General features: G+C 45.8%; 1 protein-coding gene across 6 annotated transcripts in view; it reads left to right on the top strand.

Annotated features, from left to right (window-relative positions):
• The window catches only part of LOC135239808 (rab GTPase-activating protein 1), an 85,657-nt gene that overhangs the window by 16,363 nt on the left and 49,365 nt on the right, over positions 1–19,929 (top strand). For 5 of the 6 annotated variants that reach the window (XR_010325500.1, XM_064308772.1, XM_064308771.1 and 2 more), the window contains 11 exons: positions 201–456; positions 1,546–1,753; positions 3,726–3,900; positions 5,104–5,261; positions 7,341–7,451; positions 7,993–8,059; positions 8,152–8,254; positions 8,418–8,587; positions 9,130–9,298; positions 9,488–9,581; positions 16,414–16,564. Coding sequence is in view for 5 of the 6 variants with exons in the window: in XM_064308772.1 (XP_064164842.1) it covers positions 201–456; positions 1,546–1,753; positions 3,726–3,900; positions 5,104–5,261; positions 7,341–7,451; positions 7,993–8,059; positions 8,152–8,254; positions 8,418–8,587; positions 9,130–9,298; positions 9,488–9,581; positions 16,414–16,564 (1,662 nt within the window). In the remaining variant the exon portion in view is untranslated. Of the gene's footprint in view, positions 1–200; positions 457–1,545; positions 1,754–3,725; positions 3,901–5,103; positions 5,262–7,340; positions 7,452–7,992; positions 8,060–8,151; positions 8,255–8,417; positions 8,588–8,639; positions 8,650–9,129; positions 9,299–9,487; positions 9,582–16,413; positions 16,565–19,929 lie in introns of those variants that run through there. The other variant, XM_064308774.1, reaches the window with a different exon arrangement.

A 19,929-nucleotide genomic window follows, 5' to 3' on the forward strand; every position in this document is an offset into this window, starting at 1 on the left:
CTACTTCTGCAAAAGGTTTTAACCATTTTCTACTTTCAGATAGTGAAAAAAAAGAAAATGAGGAAGCTTTGGAATGGGCTTGACTCTGTGTGTATGTGTGTGTATGTGTGTGTGCGTCTTTGTTTGCGCGTGTGTCTGCGCTTGTGTGTGTATGTGCGTCGGCGCATGTGTGTGTGCGGGTGCTTGCGTGTGTTTTGCAGATCGTGGGGAACGGCAGTGAGCAGCAGTTACAGAGGGAGTTGGAGGATGTTCTGATGGACCCGTCTGTGGCCGAGCAGGTGGGCGGAGCAGACCAGGTGGGCGGAGCAGACCAGGTGGGCGGGGAGGACCATGGAGACGGCCTGGGGTACCCCACGACAGCCGCACCTCTGCAGGTGTGCCCCACGCCCCCCGGCACCCTCCCAAAACTGGAGCTCCCGGTCCAATCTGCGCAGGACAGTGAGTTCACATACAGGGGTAAGTACAACACTGCACTGTTTTATCTCTATATTTACTGCCCTCTTCTGGCTGAATGAAGAACAGCAGCAGGTTGTCTGAAAATTACACAAACCTGATAAAACCTGCTTAATCATAAGGCAAGTACCAGTTCATTGACAATGTTTAGAATATTTATATAGAAACAGGTTGCAAATTATATATGCAAAGTTGAAAACATTGAACTGATGAGGTGTAATTTAGTTTTTGAAATATTGGACGTGCTTGGGTCCAAAAAAAAGGACTAGTTTGAATGCAGCGAGCTCAGAGCCATGCCTGATCAAGCACTGTGCCTACAGCGGCTGCTTCAAGTTCTTCGTAGCGCCTTTCCTGGTGCATTGTGCTGATTCTGATACAGCACCACATCACAGTAATGCCGCTATTGCAGTTACAAATGATCGAGCGCAACGCTTGTGTTTGTAACGTCTTCTTGTGCTGACACCAGTCATAACTGTGTGCAGGCGGAACAGAATTAGATCAAAGCGGCCACCTCAGAATTCCCCGTGCAGGAAAAGCCCTGTAGTAGTAGTTAATCTGTTCAATTCATTGTCAACATTATTTGTAGTGTATAGTTAAACATGCCCTAACCACACTTTTTGCATGTTTTAATAGTGTTGAACTGTAAGTAGTTTGCATGTAACATTTTAAGAAGAATGTTGTTATGGTGTACCGGGCACTGTGCAGGCTGGGCCTGCTGTCTGTAGGTGTGTGACGCGTTAGTGTCTGTAGGTGTGTGACGCGTTAGTGTCTGTAGGTGTGTGACGCGTTAGTGTCTGTAGGTGTGTGATGCGTTAGTGTGTGTAGGTCTGTGATGCGTTAGTGTGTGTAGGTCTGTGATGCGTTAGTGTCTGTAGGTCTGTGATGCGTTAGTGTCTGTAGGTGTGTGATGCGTTAGTGTCTGTAGGTCTGTGATGCGTTAGTGCAGTGGTGGGCAGGTCAGCAGTGTGCCCCGTGGCCTGCTGGCTGAAACGCCGGCGGTGAAACCCGCTGCTCTGCCGCGTGATGTCAGCGTGATGTCAGTGTGATGTCAGCGTGATGTCAGCGCGCCTCGCTCTTCTCCCGCCCGCGCAGATGACTCGTCGGAGGCCAGCCCCAGCACGCCGGTGCCGGACGAGGACAGCGTGGTGTTCAGCAAGCTGACGTACCTGGGCTGCGCCTCGGTCAACGCCCCCCGCAGCGAGGTGGAGGCGCTGCGCATGATCAGCATCCTGCGCAGCCAGTGCCAGCTGCCCCTCGACGTCACGCTGTCCGTGCCCGGCGTCTCCGAGGGAACCGTCAGGTGACGTCTGCGCTCAAGCGTTTCCGCCCGCCCGGCCGGCTGCAGGACGATGCCCAGGGCCCCATAACAATGCCCAGGACCCCATAACAATGCCCAGGGCCCCATAACAATGCCCAGGGCCCCATAACAATGCCCAGGGCCCAGTAACAATGCCCAGGGCCGCGTAACAATGCCCAGGGCCCCATAACAATGCCCAGGGCCCAGTAACAATGCCCAGGGCCGCGTAACAATGCCCAGGGCCCCCTAACAATGCCCAGGGCCCCGTAAAGCTCACAGTGTACATGTACTGCTTAGGACAGGCATTATGATCTACTAGCATATGACGGCTAAGTGCTTTAGCAGAATAATAGCTCTTACGCCATTGAAATTCCTCAAATACCTACTAGCTTCGCTTCACTTATGTGGTCACATGTCAGGCATGGCAGTAATGCAATAATAATGCCGATGTCGTGAGAGCTTGATACTGGGTAAGGAGATATTTACACTGTGCTCTCTCAGAGTTCAGAGGAGATATTTACACTGTGCTGTCCCAGGGTTCAGAGGAGATATTTACACTGTGCTCTCTCAGAGTTCAGAGGAGATATTTACACTGTGCTGTCCCAGGGTTCAGAGGAGATATTTACACTGTGCTGTCTCATTGTTCAGAGGAGATATTTACACTGTGCTGTCCCAGAGTTCAGAGGAGATATTTACACTGTGCTCTCTCAGAGTTCAGAGGAGATATTTACACTGTGCTGTCCCAGGGTTCAGAGGAGATATTTACACTGTGCTGTCCCAGAGTTCAGAGGAGATATTTGCACTGTGCTTTCTCAGAGTTCAGAGGAGATATTTACACTGTGCTGTCTCATTGTTCAGAGGAGATATTTACACTGTGCTGTCTCAGAGTTCAGAGGAGATATTTACACTGTGCTCTCTCAGAGTTCAGAGGAGATATTTACACTGTGCTGTCTCAGAGTTGAGAGGAGATATTTACACTGTGCTGTCTCAGGGTTCCGAGGAGATATTTACACTGTGCTGTCTCAGGGTTCAGAGGAGATATTTACACTGTGCTGTCTCAGAATTCAGAGGAGATATTTACACTGTGCTGTCTCAGAGTTCAGAGGAGATATTTACACTGTGCTGTCTCAGAGTTCAGAGGAGATATTTACACTGTGCTGTCCCAGAGTTCAGAGGAGATATTTACACTGTGCTGTCCCAGGGTTCAGAGGAGATATTTACACTGTGCTGTCTCAGGGTTCAGAGAAGATATTTACACTGTGCTGTCTCAGAGTTCAGAGGAGATATTTACACTGTGCTGTCTCAGAGTTCAGAGGAGATATTTACACTGTGCTGTCTCAGAGTTCAGAGGAGATATTTACACTGTGCTGTCTCAGGGTTCAGAGGAGATATTTACACTGTGCTGTCTCAGGGTTCAGAGGAGATATTTACACTGTGCTGTCTCAGGGTTCAGAGGAGATATTTACACTGTGCTGTCTCAGGGTTCAGAGGAGATATTTACACTGTGCTCTCTCAGGGTTCAGAGGAGATATTTACACTGTGCTGTCTCAGGGTTCAGAGGAGATATTTACACTGTGCTGTCTCAGAGTTCAGAGGAGATATTTACACTGTGCTGTCTCAGAGTTCAGAGGAGATATTTACACTGTGCTGTCTCAGAGTTCAGAGGAGATATTTACACTGTGCTGTCCCAGAGTTCAGAGGAGATATTTACACTGTGCTGTCTCAGAGTTCAGAGGAGATATTTACACTGTGCTGTCTCAGGGTTCAGAGGGTAGAGTCTGCTGAGGTTTTCTGCAGCGCCTGCTTTCCCATTCCCCTGTTCTCTGGAGCTTATGGAATGGGGTCCTCTAGCGCCTCAGTGTGGCTGTGTGGCGGCTCCAGGCTCTCTGCACGCTGTCTGTTGCGTAACTCAGCATTCCTGGTCGTTAAACGGATTACTCCCCCCCCCCCCCCCCCCGCCCTTTTGATCCCGCAGGCTCCTGGACCCCCAGACGAGCACCGAGATCGCCAACTACCCCATCTACAAGATCCTGTTCTGCGTCCGCGGCCATGACGGCACGGCCGAGAGCGACTGCCTGGCCTTCACCGAGAGCCACTACAACGCCGAGATCTTCCGCATCCACGTCTTCCGCTGCCAGATCCAGGAAGCGGTGAGGGGCCCGGGAGAGCCGCCGCCTGCAGTTCAGCTTCTGCCCTGCAGGGGGAGCACGGAGCACAGAGCTGGGCAGACCCTGTCCATACACTGGTCATATGTTCACAGCTTCTGATTTCTGCTGAGGGGATTTTTCATTTTTCAACACACCTTTCAGGATTCTGTTTCCTCCAGCTCTTTCTCATCTGCCCAAATCATGCCTGTCGCTTTGTCTGAAGATTGCACAGAATCCCCATTTTTAGCCGCCAGCCCAGTCGAGAATGGATGTATTAATTGACATTAGTTGTCAGTTAAATGATTATGATTTGGATTTATCAGTATCCACATACCAACAATAAGTTTAAATAATGAAAGTCCCCTTTACCATATTTTAAGTGATGCCACATCCTTAATTAAAAATGTATTTTTATTTCTTGGAGGAGTTGTGCATATCCAAGAAAAAGTCATACTCCACAGTTGATAACCTTATTGTTCTCTTTGTTATTTTGATCTGGACGTCTCACTGGGTTGCCAGCCTTGTTACCGGTTTTAATGACTTGTAGTTGTAATGTTAGCCTTGTTGTTGGGAGTGTGCTAAGATTGGCTGACCATGGGAAACAGACAGTAGATGAAGGATTGGGTTTTCCAGAAAGCCCTCACTGATAAAGCACTGGCTGCAGTCATTCTGGTATGTGCTGCCTGCTTCCCAAGTTCCAGGCCTATCTTCGCCATCACTAAAGATTGTTGGCTTTTCTGTCAAAGCTGAACGTTATGGGACAGTGATAGGTAAGGGCTGCTGAATTCCAGTGTGTGTGTTTCTCCCCTCAGTCCAGTGTGAAATCCTAACCCTGCCAGTGGCATCTGAACAGCAGCCTGGCAGGGATGTGTGCTTGGCTGTTGTGTTTCAGTCAGTGGGGCCGCCCTCTTTGTACTGTCTAAGAGATTACACACAAATTCCAACCGCAAAATCCACACAATTACTGCTCTGATGAAATGGCCACGTTGTTTGGCTGGGGGGATTGTGAAGTGGAAACAAGCCCCAAATGGAGGGAGGATGTTGCAGTGTGATGCAGCCGGCCTGTGAATATATGTTGCGCTTCCCAAATCGGGGTTAAAAATGTTAAGATAAGCAGAATAGACAGAGAGTGTTTGGCGCTGTGCTCGCACTGCCTCTGGCCCTTTGGGGCGGGGCTGTGACGCTTGCCTGTTTCTGACACCGCAGGTCAGCCGGATACTGTACAGCTTTGCCACGGCCTTCCGCCGGTCAGCCAATAAGACGCCTCTGTCGGTCCAGCCCCCGCCCCTCACGCCCGACAGCGACGTCTTCACCTTCACCGTCTGTCTGGAAATCAAGGAGGATGATGGGAAGGGCACTTTCAGGTGAGTCGCAGGGCTGGGATGGGGGGGGGGGGTGCGTGCAGGAGGAAGAGGCTCACAAGGTGGGAGATTTACACAGTGCATAAGCACTTTGGACATCAAATCACTGGCCTTCCTGTTCTGTGGCTCATCTTGCCCAGGTGGAGCTTCAGAACTGTCCCAGATGTTTGGCTGTCCCAGATGTTTTATGAATTGGCCTCTGTGTAGATTGATGATATGAGGCTGTTTTCGGAAACCTCTGGGAGGATAATGGCTTTTAGGTGATAGAATTAGCAGGAAGCCGCTTTTCCTGGTGAGGACACATGCTTCCGCCAGTTCATCACTGCGCTCGGCTCTGTCTGTCATGCTCTCATCCACAAAGAGGCTTATTCAGGCTGCCAGAGAGCACCTCCGCACACTGATGAGCTGATGAGCACCATACAGGCCCTAGCCATGCTGGAGAGGATCATACTGATCCCAGTACAGTCCCATTTCTGTGCTTCTGCAGGCGCTCCAGCTAGAGGAGTTCTAATGATCTGACCAGAGTTCAGGCTTCACTCTTCTAATAGAACAGTAGTGTTCACCCCTGCACAGTCGTCAACCTGGGTTTGCCATAAATTCAGTTTTATTTTTTCATACCTCATAAGACCCAGTTTAGTATGTTTCCATGTGATTGTTACAGTAAGATTATGAGACATTTATATGAAGCAGGAAAGATGAATATTTGTAAAGGTGGTGTAGTTAGTAGTCCAGAAAATCACTATGTCACCAAATATCGAATACTTGCGATGCCTGTTAGGTACCATTACTGTTAAAGTTGCACTCTAGATATCTGGTTCATCAGCTAGCTGAAATATTCAAGATCAGGGCATTGTGAAGTACGCCACCATAATTAGCGTAGCTTGCTAATTAGCCTTAATTAGCCGTATTCTTTGCGCCCTTTAGAGTGCAGAAATGCTCCAGCGGTAGGCAGTGGTATATTGAATGTTAGAGCGCTGGACTGAACTCTCTCTCTATATGCCGTAACGCCTCGCTGGTTCAGGTTTTCCATGTCTCAGCTCAATCGCAGGCTCACCACGGTCCGGCTGCCCCACCCTTCCCTGCTGAAATCTTTTCTTTTCCTCCTCCAAAAAGAGCCGGTGCCTTTTCTTTGCCAATCAGTCCGATCTCCCCAAGCTGTTTTGAAAACAAAAAACTGTTTATTTTTAGAATGTCAGAGCCCCTCAAAACAAACTCCGCTGATTGAAATGGGCGATCTCTCCTTTCCGTGGAGCGCAACAGGATGTGGGCCGGCCTGCGGAGTGGAGGTTAGAGCGCTGGACCAGAAAGTCAAGGGTTCAGACCCTGGGTGTGTCCGGCCTGCTGTATCTGCACGTTATCTGTTCTCCCAGAGAGAAGGCGGCAGTGTGTACCTACATGCTGAACTCCCTCTGGGTTAGCCCTGCTCACTTGTACTTCAGTTTCAGACCATAAATCAGAAAGCGGGAATGCTGTGACCTCTGGACCTCTGATTATGGGTTCTGATGGCCCCGGACCCAAATGCAGTTTTCCCCAACATATGCGGAGATCTTTAAAATGATTTAAAACTGCTCTGGCTGCTGTGCTTATTTTTATCCGACATAACTGCGCTCCCAGCAGGGTAGCGTGTGTGGGATTATTCTGTGCTAAAGTTTTGCCAAAGTAACTTGTCAACACATGTCATGGTAACTGTCCTCGTTACCCCTGTGCCTGACCCGGAAAACTGAGCATATTAACATTTCTGTGCAGATCAGCACAGCTCTGTGTGCTTAGGAACCCAGAGAAGAGGGCTGTGCTGCTTTTTCTCCAGTTTACGGCTTAGAGGAAGCATGTCATTATTACTCAACACATTGTTCTGGGTTTTACTCCCTTGCATGTGTGAACCCGAGGATTTGTAGATGGCTAAATTAAGGGCTCATTCGAATATGTGAATTGAATGTTAACATGTCAAAATGTCTGCCCTCCAGAACAGCCTGCGTGCGTACATATTTATATATATACATTTCTATGAATATAAATATAGTAAAATATGTAAAACGTTTAAATAAATTCTGATGTCTGCAATAATCCATTTTGGTGTTACAGTGCGGTGTCAAAAGACAAAGATCGGCAGAGCTTCAAATTGCGTCCGGGAATGGACAAAAAGATTGTGATCTACGTGCAGCAGACGTCCAACAAGGAGCTGGCCATCGAGAGGTAATACAGGCTCCTTTTATGTTTTTAACCTGGAGCGTGGTTTCCATGGAAACAGCTCAAGGAATGTTTAAATTCCTAGCTATTCATAACAAACCATAACTCAATTATAAATGAGCGAGCAGATTTTTTTAATGTGCTGAAGTGCATCGCTTCATTTCAGCGTGCTGCACTGAACCAAGGATGACGTGGCGGCCAAATATGCTTTTCAGTCTCAAGTAACATGGAAGTTACACAGCGATTTCAAAGCGTGTTATTGGAGAGTGTCTGCCTAATTTGGTTTCCTGCGAGAAGGCTCCCTTAGTCTGTTGAAGTGATTTATGTGATCTTTGTCTGCCTTCGTCAGTCTGGCGTGCTGTTTTGGGAGAGAGGCACCCTCTTCGTAAACAGAGCTGTATGCGCTCATTAATGAGTTCTGAGTCAGGCTGCTCTGTCCCGGGGTGTGATGGACAGGCAGGAGCTCTGGGCTTTTCCCCATGCGTATCCTGTGCTGTTGTTCTCCTCGGTGCGAGCGCTCATGATGGGAGTTCCCCCTGTGTTCCAGGTGCTTCGGCCTCCTGCTGAGCCCCGGTAAAGACGTGAGGAACAGCGACATGCACCTGCTGGACCTGGTGAGTGGTCGGCCGCACGCCCCCCCGGCCCCGCCCCCCTCCTCCGCGCGCAGCCCCCTGCTCACCCGTTCCTTCCGCTCTCCTTCCTGCAGGAGTCGATGGGGAAGAGCTCGGACGGGAAGTCCTACATCATCACCGGGAGCTGGAATCCCAACACGCCTCAGTTCCAGGCCGTGAACGAGGAGACGCCCAAAGGTAGGACGGGCAGCTGTGAGCTGCGCCAGTCCAGCTGGGCACGGGGAGTGGTGCAGACACGCGGCGGAATTGAGTTTAGCCGACTTCCTGTCATGTGACAGAGGTTTGAGTATGGCTACCTGACTGACAGCGTTGTTATGGTTTCATTTCCCTGACCTTGTAGATAAGTTCATGTACATGACCACGGCGGTGGACCTGGTCATCACGGAAGTGGAGGAGCCGGTGCGGTTCCTGCTGGAAACGCGGGTTCGAGTCTGTTCCCCCAGCGAGAGGCTCTTCTGGCCCTTCAGCAAGCGCAGCTACACTGAGACCTTCTACCTGAAACTCAAACAGGTGAGAGAGCTTATTCCTGATACACTAACAGGTGAGAGAGCTTATTCCTGAAACTCAAACAGGTGAGAGAGCTTATTCCTGACACTAACTGGTGAGAGAGCTTATTCCTGATACTCTAACAGGTGAGAGAGCTTATTCCTGATACTCTAACAGGTGAGAGAGCTTATTCCTGATACTCTAACAGGTAAGAGAGCTTATTCCTGATACTCTAACAGGTGAGAGAGCTTATTCCTGATACTCTAACAGGTGAGAGAGCTTATTCCTGATACACTAACAGGTGAGAGAGCTTATTCCTGACACTAACTGGTGAGAGAGCTTATTCCTGATACACTAACAGGTGAGAGAGCTTATTCCTGATACACTAACAGGTGAGAGAGCTTATTCCTGATACTCTAACAGGTGAGAGAGCTTATTCCTGATACTCTAACAGGTGAGAGAGCTTATTCCTGACACTTTAATGGGTGATTCACCTGTTAGCTTAGCTTATCTGGCGGGTTTAATTAGAGTAAGCATGATGGAACGCGGCCCTCGTCTTCCTCCAGATGGAGAGGAAGGATCGGAAGAGCAACGCGGACACGCTGTACGAGGTGGTGAGCCTGGAGAGCGAGTCCGAGCGGGAGAAGAGGAAGACCACGGCCAGCCCCAACATCCCGCAGTCGGCCTCCCACAGCTCCATGGTGCCCTCACCCCCCGAGGACGATGAAGAGGAAGGTGGGCCTTGCAGCCCTGCCCCGCCCTTCCCTCACCCCTGTCGCTCCTCTTGTGTGCTCCACATGGAGCCGTCATGCCCCCCCCCCACCGCCCCCACCCACGAGCCTCTGCTCTGCCCTTCCTTCTGTTCTCTCCCCTCCGATTCCCTGTCTGTCCGTCTCACTGCCTCCTCTGCTTTCGGTCTCCTAGACAACGACGAGCCGTTGCTTAGCGGCTCGGGGGATGTGTCCAAGGAGTGCGCGGAGAAGATCCTGGAGACCTGGGGTGACCTGCTGTCTAAATGGTGGGTACTGAGGCCGGGTCCCCTGGGGGGCGGGCGGGGCGGGCGGGGCAGGGGTCAGGCTGTTTCCGGTAGCACTGATGTGCTTGTGCTGGGGGTTATTACGTACATGCACACTAATATGCGTCCTCCCACATATTTGCAGTACTTCATCTCGATCGCCCTTTGCGAGGGGTCAGGGAATCATTTTTTAGTCTTTTAATCTTAAATATCTTGTTTTTTTCTGTATATTTTAATTCCCTTGGGAAATTGTGCATTATATGCTCAGACAATTTGATTGTAAAGAACATGTACCAGACATCTGTTGAATGATTGTGTGTATGATGACTATGAAAACTGCTAAAAATGTTTCATGTCCGCTGCAACCTTTTTTCATGCATTCAACAAAGAGAGGAAACCCAGCTCTGTTTCTCCTTATCTTTTATTTTTGTTTGAAGTTCCTTATTGGTAAACATGCTTTCGTATTGCAAGTTGTGTTGAGCATGTAGGTTAATTACCATAATGCTCCTGAGAAGAAATGCCTATTTTGTTGTAAGTAAATTATGATAATAATAATAATAAAATGTTTTATTTATGTAGCACTTTTCAAGCATAGAGCACAAAGTGCTTTCCAAAGCAGAAAAAATAAGGTATAAAATTACAACACAGGGGTACAATAAAAGCAGCATAAAAGGGAAGAATGAACAGCAAATAAAATATATAGCAATATAGAATATCAAAGAATAAAAGGCTACTGTACATTAAAACACAAAGAATGAAACGAAGAAGAACTAAGCACAGTAAAAGTAAAACGTAATAAAACAAAATAAAAGGAAATGATAAATCAGTAGCGTCAAGACCCAGCAATTAAAAGGAAATGGCACAGCAAATAGCTATCAGTCATTACTGGCCTTATGCTTCTCATAAATTCCAATCCCTCTGGAAATGGTTTATGAAACGTTTCCCATGACATTAATGATGTATCTCAGATTCTTTAGCTACATGACATGGAACTAAGGCCGTATAAAAACATTCTTATAAAATCTTCTTCATAATCTTTATGTTTTTGCTATCTGGAAACTGAACGTCATGTAAAAGCATAAACTTGTCTTGACAAATGGTGCAACTGTTGACTTAGATGGCATTGACATATGCTTTTTACGCCAGCACTGACTTTTTGTGTTGAAACAATTGGAAAATTTACAGCTGAATGAAAAATGTCATGTCAGTGACTGCATGGCCTGTTTTCCATTCAGTGTTTTTGTCTCATTTTTTTGCCTCCATATTAAGGATGGGGTGATCTGTTAAAGGCATAGGTGACTTTCTGGAGTTTTTTAAAATATTAAATCAGGTTTGGTATATTTTTTTCATTGACCAAGACATTTTTTATGTGCAATTAAGAGTAGTTTGGATATTTATCATTTCTAACATCAACCCAGCTTTACAAGATGTAATTTAGAGGCATTGGTGGCTAGGTGTGGTATTACTGTGCAGTATTTTCCCAGAGAGTGGTCACTGAAGACATGCATTTTTAGAGTGGACTTATCACTGTCAAAAGATACAATAGGGGAGTCTTGCAAAATAATTATGTGCTGTTCCATATCATGAGCGGTCACACAATCTGCATAATGCCCAGCACAACACACAAGTTCAAAGGACCAGAGGTCTTAAGCCAATTGCTAGCCCGCTAGCATTAGGGCTAAGAGTCTGGGCGCCAGGCTAATTATAACCCATGTCTGCCAATTAGCTCGTCAAGTGCAGCTGTTGAGTGTTTGAATCACGCACTCAGTGTTGTTTGCTTGCCTGTGTGTTTCCCTGTTTTGTTTAACCCTCCTCTCATGCAGATGTTTATGTTCAGTGATCCTGACCATTTTGGCCAGAGGATGCTTTTAATAGTCTTCGCTGGGAGGTTTGAAAGGAGGGTAGTCAGCAGAAAAAAGAAAAACCCTGACAGCACGCTCGGGTCAATGGATCTGGAAGCTTTTCTCTTGTGAATTTATGTGAACATTTTTATTGGTATCATGAAAAAACACACAGTTTTTGCCGACAGTGTGTAACTTGCACCGTGACCTGCAGTCACCCGTATCGCCGGGGACTGCTTCCGACTGAGGCGATTCGGAGGGTCAAAGGGCAGGCCCTGGAGCTTTCATTCGATGCAGCCTGCCTCACAATGTCTCCAGGCTACGTGCAGCGGGCTCCATCTTACAGTGTTCACATCACAACTGATGTCTGTGTTGCGTTCCCCAATGTTAAGGGTTGAGGGAAATATCCTCACCTTTGTCCTCAATTGATTTCCTCAGTTTTCCATCGTGAATAACGATTCACCCTGGCCTGGGTGGTATCCCGTAGAGCTTGAGCTCGTGAGAGAACGCTCGGTCTTCGATCTGCTGACCATTTAATGACCAACGCTCCATACTGGAGTGGAGTATGTGCGCTGCATTTCAGAGGCAGCGTTGAAACTGAGATGAGATGAGATTAACAAATGAAACAGCTGGCGGGAGCCTCAGAAGTAGGTCAGAAGAGCAGGCCCTGGTTGTTAAAAGAAGTTAATGATTCATGTGCATATTTAGTGATTGTGTGTGTGTGTGTGTGTGTGTGGGCCAGTGTTCTCAGTGTATGTATGGACGGGCTGGCTGTGACATTGAACTACTGGTACGACCTTCACAGTAAAAGCCTGTAGGGAAGGAAAGCGGCACGTCCTGTCTCACTGATACACACAGAAATGGCCAAGTGCTTGAGGCGTTCCAGAACCTTCTCTTTGCCCTATAAGGTAGACAGCCGGAACACATGACATTTTCCCCCTTTCTCATCCCTCTCAGTGGTCCGCAGGTTCTGACCTGTGTTGTGTCAAATAGTATTCTTGGTGTATTTTAATATGCTGGATTCAGAATGTGAACACGGTGGACTGGCAGGAGTGTACTAAATCTAGGTCTTCCCATAAACCACATCTCAACCAAATCCAAACAAGGAGAGCAGAACGGCTACAGTATTTCCCCTCGCCATTCTTGATTTTGGGAGGTGTACAGTCATTTCCCAGAAAATCACAGGTGGGTGGAAAGTGGCCAAATGCTTACTTAATTAAAAAAAATAAAAAACTATTAATACCGAAACAATGTGGAACATTGTGACTCAGTACCTACACCCAGCTGCAGGGGGGACTGACTGGCTGGTGATGCCATCTTTGGCTTGTATTGTTCATTTGAGGTACAGTATGACAAGGCAGCAAGCGGAGAAGACTGAGCCAGTTCCATGTGTCACTGGTTTCCCCTGATATTTCCCTGTGTTGTGCAGTGTGCCTTAGTTCACAAACCTGACCCTGGCTTATACACATCTCTCCTCAGGTGTGACACAGGGAGACCACCTGAATGTGTTCTCTTATGTTTTACTAAAGAGGCTGGGAAAATACTGGGCTTTTATTCTAGGACAGATGACACACAGGACAGTGTATCTGTGACTGTACATTGAGGAGGATTACACCTGTAAGGATTGCCGTTGAACATTGAGGACAAATGTGGGGAACTAGTAGACAAACTGAAAGGGTGTAAGACAGTTAAGTAATAAACAAGCCTATTCATGTGAAGCATACATAAATAAAGTACGGTTTTATTTTGAGCTGTGGTTTTAAGCTCCCAAGTACATAAATTGCCTTTTGCATATAATGGACTCCTTCATATAAAGTGTGGTATTGTTCATGAGTAAATGGTTCCTTAATCTTCCCGCAAGAGTTTCCTAATAAACAGCGCCAGTGTTCTTCAGTTTGACGGCTGTAAATGAGAGCGATTGCTTTCAGAGAGTGATAGAAGGGCCCCCTCACATAGCCTCAGTACACACACATATCACCATCCACACTAATGTGCACATGCATACACACACACACATAACCATCCACACAAATGTGCACATGCATACACACACACACACATAACCATCCACACAAATGTGCACACGCATACACACACACACACACACACACATGCAAATGCTCCTACACACACACACACATAACCATCCACACAAATGTGCACATGCATACACACACATGCTCCTACACACACACACACAACCATCCACTCAAATGTGCACACGCATACACACACACACACACACACACACACATGCAAATGCTCCTACACACACACACATAACCATCCACACAAATGTGCACACGCATGTACACACACATACACACACACACATGCTCCCACACACACACCCTGCTAATTATAGAACTCATTCATGTGAGGAAAATTAGCCCGCTGATACAGGAGATATCTTTAATCTCTTGAGGCAGGGAGGCAGAGAAACGAGGATGCTTAAATCCAGATAATAAGATTATTAAAATCATAATTCCATTTATCTTATAACTCATATCTCTTATAACCCACATGTTGCCTATAATAAAAGGCTTCAGATTAATTAGATTAAAAAGCTCTGAAATGTTTTTAACACGGCCTTGTGTACTGACCTGCCCAGTGTTGAACACATATCTGAGGGGAGCCCGTACGCTGTATTGTACCAGTTAGCAAAGTAGCATGCAGTTAGCAGAGCAGCATGCAGTTAGCAGAGGAACATGCAGTTTTCAAAGTAGCATGCAGTTAGCAAAGTGAGGTGCAGTTAGCGAAGTTGCATGCAGGTAACAGAGGAACATGCAGTTAGCGGAGTACCATGCAGTTATTAAAGTAGCATGCAGTTAACAAAGTAGCATGCACCGAACGCTACTGCTTCCGCTGACAGTGTATATGTTTTGGCTTGGTTAATCTTGACAAGACCTGATGCACATCTTTACCACATGCTGTGACAAAATAATATTAGCATGGTTCCTTTTATACAATTTAGCATACTTAGGCATCATGTCTTCAAACCACTTTTATTATGCATTAATAACTTTTATTAACTGATTTCATACCAGTTTTTTCAGCATTCAGACCTAGGGCATTACCAGTTCTGCCTCATGGGGAGACTTTGACCCAAGTCTGACACAAAACACAGCAGCTTCAAATGCTGTCATTTCCATCTTTCACTGCTTTTCATCAGCTAATGAAGAGTGAGAAGATTTGTTTAGACACAGTAAGTTTTTATTTGTATGAATATATTGCATCTTCATGGGTAGGTGGCAGCTGCTGTACAGGCTTCCAGTACATTTCATTAATGACACCACTTATAATGTTCCCACAAAGCCAGAGAACAATTGTGAATGGTACCGTTTATGAAGGATGTCTTGGCGCTGAAATGTACAGTGGTACCATTTTCATCACCAATAGCTCTTCTATGATTGTGGCATAAACAGTGGGAATTTGTTGTGCTGTAATGAAAATGTGATTTAAATGGTGATGTAGCCTCATATAAATAGTTAGATTTTATTGGTGGTGGTGTCACCAAGAGCGAGGTGCTATGTTCTGACAGCTTATGTAAACTTTCCCAGATTTTCTGTAAATCAGTGATGACATTTTGTTCTCTGGTGTGTAGGATAGAAGGTTCTTCTTCCCTGAAGGGTCTGACCAGGTTGGTTTGAGAAGACATTTGCCTTTTCCAGACAGCACAACCGTGGTTGTGTGTAAGCCACTGAATGTCTGGCTGATAGGAAATATTACACTGGAAGGAGCAAACAAAATTAAGGGCCACCTTGGATGATTTGTGCTTGAGTCTTGCTGGTGGCAAATGTGGGAGAATTCGTGTTGGCCTTTTGGGTTGCTGAAAAGCAGACATAATGCTGGCCAACTGAATATAACTCGAGACCAACATTGGGGCAACTGGGTTGTGCTTACTGGGTAATCCGTATTTAAAAACACTGCATACAAAATTAGAGCTTTCAGGTGATCCTTACAGCTCTCACAATGAACCGGTCGTGTTTAGCAGGGCCTGATGGTGAATCAGGGCCTTTGCTTTTGTCCTCAGTAAAGGTAACAATCTGCACACAAAGCAATGTTTGAGTCCTTCCATGCTGGTTCCAGAGGCTGAAGTCACACCCCTCAAAGAGTCCTTTATGCCCTCTCGTCTTTATACTCTGCTCCCGTGCTCCTGTAATGAGACCTCTGCCATTTTAGTTTTAATTGAGTTACCAGACCTTCCTGGAATCCTTTCCTTCGGCTACAGAGTTATTACAGAACATAAAGAAGTTTCCACAAAGACGCAAAAGATTCTTTATCGCTGTTTTTAAATAGAGAAGAAAACAAGAAAACAGTCTGTTCATCACACTGTTAAAATTGTTCAGAAGATGATAGCTTTACTGTGGTGCCATGATGTTCTCAAATGTCCTGAAATTCAGTACAGTGCCTAAGTGACTTTGCACGGGAGTAAGGCATTGGCATGGAATTAAACATGGAAAAAGGACAGCCATTCTGTCCTTCATTAGGGACAAACAGCACACAGGATTTGTGGAAATGTAGGAAACAGACCTTGGGGAAAATGCAGCCATTTTTTAAATAATATAAAAATCTTTTGATACATTTTCTCAGATAATTATTTTTTGCAAAAAAAAGAAAAACAAGTTCTCTGGACAAAAGAAGACCCTGGTTTAGTAAAACCATTCAGATGGTTGTTTCTCTTTCAGTATGCCATCAGTGTAATAAAAGGTGAGTCACACATGTTGCAGGTGGTATGTGAAATGCCCTCCGCTTACTCTGCCTGGGGTTTGGGTTGGGCAGTGGAGAGAAGTTCAGCCATTGGACTTGGTTTGGTCATATTCTAAAGAATGCTGTGGTGGATACTGCATCATTCTCGGTTCTAAGAGACACAAGTCTCAGACCTTCACCTCTTGTACCTTGCCCTCATACCATGCATATCCCTCAGTGTAAGACAGCCCCCCGTTGTGGCTCCAAGGTGTTAGGATAATTTAGTGCTGCGTGTCATGTTGCAGGCACCTGAACCTGGCCGTGCGGCCAAAGTCACTCCCCGCCCTGGTCCGCAGTGGAGTCCCAGAGGCCCTCAGGGGAGAGGTGTGGCAGCTTCTGGCCGGTTGCCACAACAACGACCACCAGGTGGAAGAGTATCGTACCCTCATCACCAAGGTAAGCCTTACCAAACTGATGGCCCTTGACATCGCCCAACTGGAGTGTATCTCGGGTGAGAATGTGGATGAGCCGGAAGAAGGCCTGTTGTGAGTTGAACTTAGTTGCCATGGCGCAGATCAACTCTGTTGAACTTCCTGGGAATATTGAAGATATCTGATTGGTTCAGAGTGTAGAACTCATTTTGAATTACTTGTTGGTCTCAGTTTGTGGTCAGATTCTTTGTTATGGTTAATGGCTTTTTCATAACTTCCGTCACAGTTTGATGAAGCTGTAAAAAAAAATGGGCTGAAATGAATTTGGTCTTTTGCTGAAAGGTCAGTGTTTTGTGTAGCTGCTTGAGTTGGGCTTTTCTTTGGCCCTGGCTCGATGTGTTTGCTCTCCAGCTCTGTGGGTCATGTGCCCCCTTCATTATGGTTGGCCGCCTGCAGGCACTGCGGGGTTTGGGGTCTTCCACCACCTCGCTGGCTGCAGGAGCTGTTTCTCTGCATGGGGTGGAGACTGCCTGCTCACATGCTGGGGTCTCATTAGAATGTCTCTACAGGAGAACCAGAATCTGTGCAACTAAGAAGACTGTCACGACACAACATAAATAAAGAGCTGTGTACATTACCTCATGTTTTCATCGTCTCCAAAGAGTAGGTAGGAGTACTACTCACTGTCCCTGTCCTCCTGAAGAGCTACTAAAACGACTGCACGAGAAGGCTGCACACCGTCTAGTCTGTGGTTTTCTGTGTTGATATCCGTATGTTTTGTACAGGAGTTGCAGTATTTATTCAGGTCAGGAGACTGATGAGTAATGGACGTCTCGCTGGGTATTGTCTCCATTAGCTGTGACAATCCGCTATTGTAAAAAGCTGGACGAGCCCGGCTCTTGTCCACAGCCTCTCGTGCAATGAGAAGAGACAGCTGCTTTTCCACTGTGTTGCATCTGATCACTTAAAGCTCTGCTCATGGCGTTGCCTCTCCTACTACTCCTCGCATGTATCTCTTCTGTAATAAAACAAGTCTCCAGGCAATAAGCATCGAAAAAGGAAGTAGTGAAGCTCTTCAGAATATAGGAAAATAGAGCAAGATGAAAAATAGAGCTTACTTTCAAAGAGGTCCAATGCACTCTAGTAAGTAATAAAGGAAAAATAATTCAAATGGACATATCAAAACAGACAATAAAAAACACCAACCCATTTCAACCAGCAGTTCTTCATCTGTGCGTGTAGTTTCATTTCCAAGCATTGTCACTTCTTTCCCCACCTTTCTTGCCAGTTTGTGTTTGCACGAACATTCTGCCCAGTGAACTGATCAAGGATCCATTTTATCCAGTTTAACCATAATATCAACGATTCTGTGTGAAAAAGTACTGATACAGGAACCATTTTGCCCATCTTAATCATAATCTCATTGATTCTGTGTGAAAAGGTACTGATACAGGAGCCATTTTACCCATCTTAATCATAATCTCATTGATTCTGTGTGAAAAGGTACTGATCCAGCGGCCATTTTACCCTTCTTAATCATAATCTCACAAATCTGTGTGAAAAGGTACTGATACAGGAGCCATTTTACCCATGTTAATCATAATCTCAATGATTCTGTGTGAAAAGGTACTGATACAGGAGCCATTTTACCCATCTTAATCATAATCTCAATGATTCTGTGTGAAAAGGTACTGATACAGGAGCCATTTTACCCTTCTTAATCATAATCTCAATGATTCTGTGTGGAAAGGTACTCTAGGGTCATATGGCACATTCATCACAGTCATAATGTGATTGTAAAGCATTTGTGCCAAAGAACTTACAGAAACACATGCTGTTCCCTCCGTGCCTCTCTCTTTGGGTTTTATAATGACTAAACTACATAATAGCATCACAAGCAATATCAAAGCAAAGGCTGGGTTATTCTATAAATAACGTCATCGAAAAAGCATTTAACAAAGGGAAATTTGTTTGCCTCTTTCCCAGCAGCGCTTTGTGGTGGTAGGCAAGTCAGAGCCACTTCCTGTTTGTGATTGCCCCCCCCCCCCTCCTCCCAACACAATTGGCGGTGATTTTGAGATCTACATTTGTCCTGATGGAGATTGTGCTTGAGAAGCTTGATCTACACCTGTTTCACAACGGCCCTTTGTGTTCTTCTGCACCTTGTGGGAAACATCCATGGGCTGAGTCCCATAACCGTTGGGATCAGTTGCATTTCAGACTCATGAACGTCTTGCAATTCCTTCGGTGAGGATTTTTGTTTTCAAACGCAGGCCGATTTTATTTTAGACTATCATGAAGGTAATAACAGGAAAAATCTGTGTTTTCGTGATCTGAAAATAGTTTGCTGTGACAGCGGAAATGATTTAGGTTTAAGACACTTTCAGTGGTGTTTACATGCACTCAAAGCTAGGCCTGTTTGTCGTTGATGTGACAACGCGAGGTGAAATTATGGATGGTAACACTTGACCTCACATTTGCACCTGGCTAGGTTTTGCTGAGAACATGGTTGCTCTGTATGGTTGCCTCCTGGGTCCACAGTGTGTGGGATTGCTTGCACTCAGCTCTATTGGTCACCGTGGCTGGTGCATCCCAAAATTCACAAGCCAATTTCACCATTATACCACACAACAGAATATATAGAATAGAGCAGGACCTCCAAGTGATGGGTGGTACCTGCTAATGTGACTGGTAGAGTAGAGAAACTTACCCACCACAAATCAAATTTACCAGCATGGCAACTGTACCCAACAGAACACTGCATTTCATCACGATGTGTATCAGAACAGAAGTATCATTCTGTACCGCTATTCCTGACTCTTAAATAATTTGTGCTACTGCAAGGGCTTGATTTGTCATGGGTGTCGCTAGGTTGTTAGCTAGACAACTATGTTTATTTTCATTTTGTTGGACAAATATTCTCATAAAAGAATTTTATTTTTCAAAGGATTCATTATAAATCTGGATTTAGCTCAGAAGGTTTATGTCCTGCCTTCAGTCTTTGAACAGAACTGTCTGTTGTGCTAAATTATGAATCGAATTGAGCTAGCTACAATAAATGTTTCATTGCTTTTAATAAGATAAAAGCTGATTTTTCAGTGTGGCCATATATGAGGCTTTGAGCATTGTAGATTTTTCTCTATATCTCTTGTATGAGTGGATGAAGTAAAATGAATAAAATATGACACAAAAAGTGTTCTGTTCTTGGTATTAATGCAAGTTCAGATGGTAAATTCACTGCCTTATGGACCTACGTAGCACAACGCAAGCTACTTGCAGAGTTTGGGATGTTGCCATTTTGTTGAAATATGATATTTTACAAGATGCATACAAGCATTATTACGGTGCAGAGCATGCTGTACCTTAAAATATGACCTTAGGTGATAGGAA

Source organism: Anguilla rostrata, chromosome 14 (genome assembly GCF_018555375.3).
Source record: "Anguilla rostrata isolate EN2019 chromosome 14, ASM1855537v3, whole genome shotgun sequence".
Classification (NCBI taxonomy): Eukaryota; Metazoa; Chordata; class Actinopteri; order Anguilliformes; family Anguillidae; genus Anguilla; species Anguilla rostrata.